The sequence below is a fragment of the Rana temporaria genome, chromosome 2 (assembly GCF_905171775.1).
Source record: "Rana temporaria chromosome 2, aRanTem1.1, whole genome shotgun sequence".
Lineage (NCBI taxonomy): Eukaryota > Metazoa > Chordata > Amphibia > Anura > Ranidae > Rana > Rana temporaria.
The window spans coordinates 459,936,143-459,946,419 of NC_053490.1; the positions used below are offsets into that span (position 1 = coordinate 459,936,143).

Genomic DNA, 10,277 nt, shown 5'->3' on the forward strand with positions numbered 1-10,277 from the left:
CGCAGTGGGCTCCCCAGCCCTGTCCGCTCGCATCGGACGTAATTGTGGTCCAATGTAGGGACCCCAAGTGACGGGGTCTGGAGAGGTTCTCTGGTTCTGTCCACCATTGAAGACTCTTTCGCATCAGTCCTGTGATCAGGATCGTCTGGGACAGTCGACGTTTCCTCCACTGCGCCAAGAAACCAGTCTGAAAGAATCTCAGGTGCCAATGGGTCCATGGGACCATGGGGATGCAGGCAGACATAGTGCCAATGAGGCTCAGACATTGTGAGGCTGTTAAAACCGGACTCTGGATGGTTTTGATCATTTTCTGAATGATAATCTCCCTCTTTGGCGGTGGCAACGACACTGTACCCTTCAGGGTGTTGAATGCTGCGCCCAAGTAGACCATCTGTTGAGTTGGTGTGAGTTGGCTCTTGTCTAGGTTGACTAACCACCCTAACTCCCTTAGAGTTTGGAGCAGAATGGTTCGATGGCACATCAGTTGCTCTGGGCTGCTTGCAAGGAGTAGGATGTCGTCTAGATAATGATACACCCTTAAGCCCTTCTCCCTCAGGGGGGCTAGGGCAGACAATAGGATTTTGGAGAATACCCTGGGAGAGGTGCACAGTCCAAAGGGTAGAGCTTGGAATTGAAGATGAGTATGACCCACTGCAAATCTCAGGTATTTCTGGACTTTCGGCTGGATTGGAACATGCAGGTATGCGTCCTGGAGGTCGACAGAGATCATCCAATCCAACGGCTGGACTGCTTGGATTATTGTCTGCAAGGATTCCATCTTGAAGCTCTCGGTGTGAATATACCGGTTGAGCCTTTTCAGGTCTATCACAGGCCTCCAACCACCCGTCCTCTTGGGGACGAGGAATAAGGTGGAGTAAAAACCCGTGAATTGCTCTGCCAAGGGCACAGGAATGGCTGCTTCCTGACGCTGGAGTGACACTAAAAAATCTTTTAGAGCTTGAGCTTTCAGGGGAGAAGATGGAATTTCCGATCTCTTGAACGAGCTCCGAGGTGGAGTTTGAAAAAACTTCCAAGAGTGCCCCCATTGGATAGTGGACAGAACCCAGGGGTCCTGGCAATGGGTGGCCCAGGCTGAGATGAAATGTTTTAGCCTGGCTCCCACCGGGAGTGTCAGGGCTGGCTCGGCGTCAAAAGGACTGCTTTTGCTCCTGAGGAGCCGGAGGGGCTTTCATCTTCCTGTTCAAGAAGGATTGCTGAGTGCCTCTCCAAGGTCTTCTGTTGTCTCTGAATTGACCCGAATTTCTGAAGTCTCTTGAATCTGAGCGGCGAAACCTAGAGGGACCGCCTCTGAATCTTCGTGTTCTCCTGTCTTGTGGGAGCATACCAGACTTCCCTCCTGACAGCCTAGAGATTGCGTTATCCATCTTATCTCCAAACAGCGCCTTCCCATCAAAGGGAATCTTGCACCAGCTCTGTTTGGATGAAAGGTCAGCTGACCAAGGTTTCAGCCACAAGGCCCTTTTTGCCATCACAGAGTGTAACATAGATCTCGCCGAGCATCTAATGGTATCAATGGCGGCGACTCCGACAAAGTCTGCTGATAGCCTGAGTTCCTCTAAGGCTTTTATTATGTCTTCTGTTGGGACGTTCTGACGCAGAGCAGTCTCGATGTTATCTGTCCATGACCTGATGGCATTAGAGACTGACGTGAGGGCGATGGCCGGTTTACAGGCTGCTCCTGCCGCCAAGTAGCTCCTCTTTAGTTCTAGGTCAATACGCCTGTCTAGGGGATCCTTGAAGGAGGTGGAATCCTCCATTGGTAAGGTCACGTTTTTGGCAAGGCGTACTATTGATGCATCCACCACAGGCATGGAGTTTAGTGCCTGTGTTCCAGACTCTGGTAAGGGATACAACTTGTTGAGCCGGGTCAAAGAGAACTTTTTATCAGGCTTTGCCCATTCGTTGAGAATGATCTGGCTAATCTCCCCCATTAATGGGAAAAGAATCTGCTTCCTCTTGAGAAAGGGAAAATAGCTTGTCGCCTCTTGAGGGGGATCATCCTCTTTCCAGGAGATTGCTGACTTAACTGCCTGGATAAACGGGTTTACCAGGGAAAAGCTGAACCCTGAGGGTTCTGATTCCTCTGCTGAGTACTCCGAGTCATCTCCGGGTGAGGAGTCTCTGCCTGACCGATCAGTCGGTAGTACAGGTTGCCCGACTGTTGAGGGCCCCGGGAGACTGGGTTCCACATTCTGAGTCTGTGGTGCCTGCGAGGTCGGCTGAACAGGGACAGAAGCCAAGAGCTTGGAGAAGGAGTCTCTCATAGCTTTGTCCAGCAGTTCTACTGCATGCCGATTTTCCTGCTCGCGGTTGGACGCATAGTCCGTAAAGCAGTCCTTACAAACTACCTTGTCGGGTAGTGGCGTAGCCCCGCATGTCCAACACTTCTTCCTTCTTTGACTTCTAGAAGATGGAGAGTGGTCATGACCCCTGGATCTTGATCTCTGTGATCTATGGCGTGGAGATCGGGATCTTCGCCTTGATGAGTGGGACCGATGTCGCGAGGATTCCGATCTGCGGACTGGGCTGTCATTATCGCGAGATCTTGATGACTTTCTGGTCCTCTTGGAGTGGGCAGGGCTACGGTGTAAGGAACTCACGTCAGAAAACAGTGAGGGCACTTTTTTTTTTTTTTTTTTTTAAATACTCACGTATCGTTGGTCCATACCTAATGGTGTGAGGATCTTTGTTACGCGGTGAATGACTCATTGTAGAGCTTGGGCGGAAGGATCGGCTGCAAAAAATGTAGAGGCCGCAAAAAATAAATAAATAAATAAATAACAATAATAATATGTGCGACATTGAATAACGGACAAGCAGGGCACCTGTCTGCAACCTTCAGACAGGTGCTGCTATGCCGGCACCTTTCCCCCATCTCCTCGCTTCTTACCAACAACTTTGGGGCTGAAAACCTAGCAGGGCTTAGCATCTGTCACAGCAGCAACAGCCAAGCCCTGTTCTAGGTGTTTATTTAAGCTTTCCTGAGGGAATCTTCCCTCAGGATCCGCCCCCAGCCAAAAATCTGGAAATAAGTATCCAAAATGGCCGCCGCGTCCCGAGACGTCACCGCGCATGCGCCGCGCATGCGCAGAAGCGCCGGCGCCCGTGACACAGGAAGTACTGTATCAGGGCGCCGGGATCCTCAGAGAAAGAAGGTGCTAATGCATCAACAGTGTGGGCGCCGACCAGCACGGCCCCCCCCGCCATAATGAGGGATCAGCTGCACCCAGAGACACCTGATACAGGCCAGACCCCCCAGACTGACAGAGCGACAGGGCACCCCCAGAAAGTCCAGGTTTTCTTGCACAGCATTATATTCTGAAGGAAAACATATATACAGCACATCATAAGGAAACAAAAAAAGGGAAAGAAATGTCTGGCCTGGGGTAGTGGAGCCGATCCTTCCGCAGCTTCCATGTCATTTATAGGTGCTCCTGGCAGTTTGCGTTCCTATGAGGAAACTCTGCGATGCGACCCCAACAGATCCACAGAGGGGTCTCCCAGCTTATTAGCGCTATTAGCGGCCCAAGAACAGGGACTGCGCGCGGGAAAGGCTAAACCCGGCGGACGCTGCCGACTGCAGAGGTATGGACATACTTCTACTCTTCACCAGTACAAGAAGGTATGGAGGAAAAAAAGGAGAATGTTGGGGGAGGGGCTATGCCTTTAATTTATTCTATTCACTAGTCCTGAGGGAGGAGTCGAGGCGGAGCTCTATCACTAGTATGCTGCCATGGAGGCACCAGGAAATGATGTTGAGCTCTGTTATTTTTTTAAATGGCACTTAAAAAAAGATTGTCATTCAAAGCTACCATGCAGCTATTCGACCAACAAATTTCTGCCCAGCTCTTTTGATTTCTACCTCAAAAGATGTTGACGGGACCACTGCCTAGATTTTATCAGATTCATCAGAAACTGAATAAAATTTGTGTAGTGTATGGACAGCTAGCTGTAGGCCGGCCAGATGGGTTTGAATCTCGGCCGGTTCAGCAGGGGCTGGCCAAAATTCGACCTATGTGTGGGCAGGCTGAATGTACCAAGTTGATTGATCGATCAAGTTGGGTACAACCAACCTGACAGATTTACTTGCGATTTATTGCTAGCAGCTGCCATATCCGCTAGCAATAATCATTGTGTTCTCCCGGTGGGGGTAGCATCCCCTGCCCCCCTCCGCTGCAACATGTGGTTGCAGGAAAGAAATTTGCACCGTCTATAGCCTGCCTTACATTCCCTTTTGACATTACAGTAATGATCAAAAGATTCTCCTGTATATAGAAACAGGAAGCCTTCAGACCAGGCATCAGTAGTCAACTTGGCCCACCAACTGCAAAAGTTAAAGCCCATCTCCAGGAAAATGTAAAATTATCCCTTGCAGTGAGTCAACTGCTCGTTTTTGTCCGAGAGAGACAAGAAAGCTGTATACTCACCAGATCCTCCACTCTACCGGCAAACAGAGCTCCTCTGTGATCCAGGGGTGGACTGTTCCTGATGTCCTCACGTCCAGAGCATGTCGATGGGTGTAATGGCATCAGGAACAGTCCACCGCACAAGACCGCTATGCAGAAAGACACAAGGACTGGTCTATGTGGGAAGGATCAGAGTATTAGGTAAGTATATCTCTGTTCTCCAATCCCCTGGACAAAAAAAAAAAAACGTTTTTTGGCCAGTGTTGGGCTTTAAACTGAATTTATTGACCTTTGAGGGGGATATGTTCACCTTTTATGAAAGCCCATGCAGAGAATTTGTTGTCTTTTTTACATTCTGCTATTGATATTTCCAATGCACAATTGACTTGTGATGGTGTGCTAATATGGATGTGGAGTATATATGTCTTTCAAAAAGTATCTTTAAAGTATATTCAAAGATGTCCTGGGTGTACATTGCTGTGTACATGTGTAATCATACATACAATTAATATAGGTCAGTAGGTCTATACTCTTTGGCTGGTGGCCTGCTCTACAGCTGTTTACAAAAGCCCATTGTTGGCTTATCCGTTGTTTGATTATGTGCTGCTTGTGACTCCTAATCCTCTTGTGTTTCCTTGGTTACAGCTCTGTCTGATCCAGCTGCCAAGGAGAATTGCATGATGCACCTTCTTCGGTCCTTGCCCGACCCCAACCTCATGACCTTCCTCTTCCTGCTTCAGCATTTGAAAAGGTAACTAAATAAAATGTCACACCTTGTTAAAACAGGGCAGCTTTTGGGAGATGGCAGTGATACTCATCACAACAAAATAACATGTCCTTGTTTTATAGTGTATATTTTATCATAGATCCACTAAAGGTCTTCTAAAAAATATATATATGTTCAATTTAAATGTAGTTAACGTATTTGGGTAACTGATGATATTTGGGGCTCCAAGTGCAGCTACAGCCTTCATTTATTTCTCAGTTTTGGATGGTGTAGGGAAGGAATAGAAACACCTCTGCCAGGTTTTTTTTGATGTCGGTGTCCCTGATAGGCGGAGTCTCCCTTTTATATTTGTCCTAGTGACCTATATGAACAGACAAAAAGTGATGGGAGATTATCCATTTTACAGTTGTAACGGGGACAGATGAAGGTAAATGTTTCAGTGGGGACCCTATTCCCGTGACACCTGTCTGAGAGGAGTTCAGTAAAGTGTTTCTTTCATACACTTTCAGGGTCTCTTGACGTTAAATATGATATTAACCATTGCAGTGTTTTTTGAAATAGTATGTTGTAATAAAAGCACAAACCCCTCCAGTACTGCCATAAAGTCTCAAAATTATGCGGTCTATCAAAAGCAATTGTGAGCGAATCCTTCTGGCATGGTCTTTTTGGTGCAGCCCTCCTCACAAGGGGAACTCTAGTGGATAACTGTAATAAAAAGCACAAAGGAAGGCGCAAACATCTAGCGCATTATCAAGGGTTTATTATTATATAGAACGAACAACCAAATCAATACTCACAAAAGTGGAAAATACATAAGTGTTATAACAAACTTTTTTGTTATTTAGCACAGCCAGCCAAATTAATATTCACACAAGTACGAAATACATAATAAGCGTTGTAATACACCAAATCATGATCCAGTATCATGCGGCCTGACCTGATGCACCACTGCGTTGGTGGGCTAACGTGTTTTGGAGCACAACCTCCCTTCCTCAGAGCCAAGAGAAAGGCAGCTTGTCCTCCAAACGCGTCAGCCTGCCAACATAGTGGTGCATCAGGTCAGGCCACATGATACTGGATCACGATTTGGTGTATTTCGTACTTTTGTGAATATGAATTTGTCTGGCTGTTCTAAATAACAAAAAAGTTTGGTAATGCATTAGGTATTTGCACCCTCCTGCTTTTTTTTTATGTTTTATGTTATAGAAATGGCCAAATTAAATGGAGCAGCATCTTCTGAAACCTTCTAGTCACATCATCTTACAACTGTTTGTCAATGCTTAAGTAGCTTTCTGTGGACTACAACTCAAACCATCTATTAAGATCTGCAGGCTGTAAGAAATGCTGAGAATTGTACCTGACATCAAAGCAATTATCATTTTATTCTCCTCCCATACGTAAAAAAACCTTCTGCTGCAGAGTGGTTGTAAAGGTTCGTGTTTTTAACCTTAATGCATCCTATCCATTAAGGTGAAAAAACATCTGCCAATGATGAAACCCCCCCCCCGTTTTACTTACCTGAGCCCGTTCACCTGCCCGGCTCGTCCCGGGCGTCCTCTTCTCCACTGCTTTTTGGCGTTGATTGGATAGATTGATAGCAGCACAGCCATTGGCTCACGCTGCTGTCAATCAAATACAATGACGCAGCTGCCGGGGGCGGGACTGAGACATACACTCTGTTTCTATGGACGCAGAGTGTATGAGACGGTAGCGCGCCCGCAAGGTAACCCCCGAGAGAGAGAGCTTACAATGCATGCTTATCTTGTTCTAGTACATATCGCACACACAGCTTGCCATAGGAACCATGAAGAACACATATATAGGGGCATGTAGCCCCTTTTATTCTCTTTGCTGAGGTAGAAAGCATGTGACGTTGTTTTTTTGTAGTACAGGCTCTCTTTAATTTTGGTACTTGCAGCCTTCAGATTCCGTTAGCTGGCGTGTCGCCATACTTCGTACTATGTCATAATTATTACCTGGCTACAGACAATGTATGGTTGGTTACCGCTACAGAACACACATGACTCTTTGGTTACTAATCTCTTCTAAGTTCGTGTTGCATGAGAACTGGGACAAACGTTTAGAGGAAAATTCAAGTTTTCCATCGCAGAGTCGGGTAGTCGCCAACTCTCACATCTGCTTTTCTGGAGGGTGACCAGTTCTGGAAGGAAAGCAAGGGAAAGGAATAGACAGCAGCTGTTTTTCTCATACCAGCAGCTCCGCTCTTGTGTGGCAGAGCTTTAAAGGGGACAACATATGTTGGTGGGAAAGTACATTGTGATACAGCAAGTGTCCTGGCTGAAAAGACATTCGGATCTGACAATTCCATCAGACATAAACTTTCATTCGGCTCTATAGCCTGACGGATTAACAGCACACAAAAGAAGAAATATTTTTAAACAGTAGCCAGCGGTAGAGTGCCAGGTCATGGATAATATGTTGGCAAGATGGTTCAACTGTTACTTATTGGTATTCAGACCTACAAGAGAGCTTCTGTAGCAGACAAAGACTGTAGTACCGCCTAAAGGGCGAGTAGGATTTGGGTGATGCCTGCATGAAGTTCTGTATTTGTGTCTTTTGGTTCCATAGTGAAGGTAAACCTATATCCAACAATGATTTACTGAGCGTAGCACCGTTCTGCAAATCACATTACGTCACTTTTTGTTCCTCCAATACTTAAATGTACAATTGCGTGCAAACTATTTTTGTTAATTAAACTCAACACCTCATTACGTCAGTGGGTGCCCAAAGGTGATTGTGTTCCAAATGAACCTATTGCTTGTTATACACTATATTGTCAAAACTTTTGGGACACCTGTGTGACAAGTGAAAGGCTAGTCATTGGGTTACTCTTTTGGAGAATTTCATTTATCACCTTTGGAGACACAAATGTGTTCTGAAATATGTTTTACTCTCAATATGAGTGTTATTCACCGTATTTATGTGAAATGTCATAAACACATTAGATATCCCTGACATATTTTGTATAGCAGTATGTGTCTAAAAAAATAAAATAAATTCTTCATACTTTGTTTTTGCACTAATGAATAGTAGAAATAAATTTTGCTTTTGCTAAATAGTAAAATTCTCTTTTCCAGGGTCGCAGAGAAAGAACCAATCAACAAGATGTCACTCCATAATTTAGCCACGGTCTTTGGGCCAACCTTACTGAGACCATCTGAGGTGGAGAGTAAAGCGCACACGAATCTGGCGTCTGATATCTGGTCACATGACGTGATGGCACAGGTGATTATAGGGGCTTGTTGGTACAAACCTTGGCTTCATTGACATTCTTTTTTTTTTTTTGGTCAAAACACCCACGTAAACCTGTGATAAGAGAATATGTAGACTCTTACTGACCTCTTTAACAATGCTAGTCGTCTGGTGGTAATGCCAACCAGCTGGCTTTAATACTGTCTTAACAACAGACAAATACGCATCTCAAAGATCTCAGATAAAGTCTGAACTGTGTATCTTCATACTTGTTCCAATGGTCATTATTCCTTACTCTTACTTTTGGAACTCTACGCAGCCTTTTATACAGTTGATCACCCCCCTCCTTCTCAAAAAAACTCAACATGCTTGGTATCCATGGCTGTGCTCTCCGTTGGTTCGAATCTTGCCTATCTCACCACACCTTCAGTGTCGCTTACAACTCCACGTGTTCCTCTCCAACACCTCTTACCTAGGTTCTGTTCTTCTATTGAAACCTCCTTTGTAACTGATTTTAGTACATTTTGTCATTCAATTACATTTTCATACATATTAGTGACTTTTGTTACCACAAATAATGTGACTCTTTTGTCTCCCATCCCAGGTACAGGTTCTGCTCTATTACCTGCAGCACCCACCGATCAGCTTCTCTGAGTTGAAGAGGAACACTCTGTACTACTCTACAGATGTGTGAGCATGCACTTCTGCCATCCAGGAGAAGACGGGGCGGCTCTGCTCCTCTCTGTAAATTAGGCAAGAGACATTGTGAGGAGAGCAGAGTAGTTGGATGTTGCCACCCAGAGCGCCTCTTAACCTGCTCTTGTGCATTTCTTGAATTTTGTACAGAATGGAAGGAATGAACCAGCACTGTGCTCCCCGTGTAACGAGCTGTATTTTGTATATTGGTGTTCAGGCATTATTTTATGTAGGAGCCAGAAGCGTAGGTGGAGCAGAGCTTCGGAGAGCATTCTTTGTCCTCCACACTCCTCGGCGTGTGAGAACTTTCACAAACTTTCCGTAACTCCGCTGACCTTAAAGGTCTTTTATCCTGTTATATTCTTGTGCTGGAGACTGCAGCCTGCACTGTATCCTTCCTCACCTTGGGGACCACAGGGGCCAAACTCTGCTCATGCCCACCGGACAATTTCACAGGACAGTTCTGCCACTTTTGCCAGGCACAGACTCACGGAATGTGAGTGGGCTCTCAACCTTACATTTTTAAATATAATTAGTTGCCATGACGTTCTCTTCTTCTCTTGTCCTCCTATTGTGAATGAAAGTGCTTCTTGGTTCTCTTTAATTTACTTTCCCTGGTGGAGCTGTCACTTGTGATGTTGCTGCTTTGAGAAGGTGGTACGTTTCTGTTACTGCGCACGACTTCTTGAAATGACTGGTATATGGACTCTTTTGTACTTGGAGAAATGTACCCTTGTTGGACCAAACATTCAGTCCAAGGAGACCAGTTGTTCCAATGAAACCAAAACCCATCCAAGTCTCTGCAGATATTACATTTGACTATTTTGACAGTTTAAATTATAAAGACAAATGGTCATCACAATGCAATGTGTTTGCTATATTTTTGTTTCTTGAAAAATGTCCTTTATCAGCTTCGTTCATAAAGCCTTAGACAAGCTAAGGACATAGCTTAAATTCCCAGTCAGGATGCTGTACATGATTCAATGCAGTGCCAGGCCTATACTTATGTAGTAGCACACTGGTTTTTCTGTAGCTAAGACTTTGCTGCTGAGATTTAAAGGGGCAGCCCACTCAAAGCATATATCTTAATTCTTCTTGAGTACTAATGAGCAGAGCCACCAACTGGCCTTTTGGTTTGGTGGGAGAAGGTGAGCATGAACATTGGTGCAGAGATCTAGGTTTTGGATGGACTGATGTGTGTGACAAATGTGTGT

At 45.3% G+C, this 10,277-nt stretch overlaps 1 protein-coding gene across 6 annotated transcripts in view; it reads left to right on the forward strand.

Annotated features, from left to right (window-relative positions):
- The window catches only part of ABR (ABR activator of RhoGEF and GTPase), a 612,111-nt gene extending 602,181 nt beyond the window's left edge, over positions 1–9,930 (forward strand). For all 6 annotated transcript variants that reach the window (XM_040338587.1, XM_040338588.1, XM_040338589.1 and 3 more), the window contains 3 exons: positions 5,073–5,178; positions 8,253–8,400; positions 8,972–9,930. In XM_040338587.1, coding sequence (XP_040194521.1) covers positions 5,073–5,178; positions 8,253–8,400; positions 8,972–9,061 — 344 coding nt within the window. In that variant the 3' untranslated portion in view covers positions 9,062–9,930. The remainder of the gene's footprint in view (positions 1–5,072; positions 5,179–8,252; positions 8,401–8,971) is intronic.
- Positions 9,931–10,277: the final 347 nt, after the last annotated feature.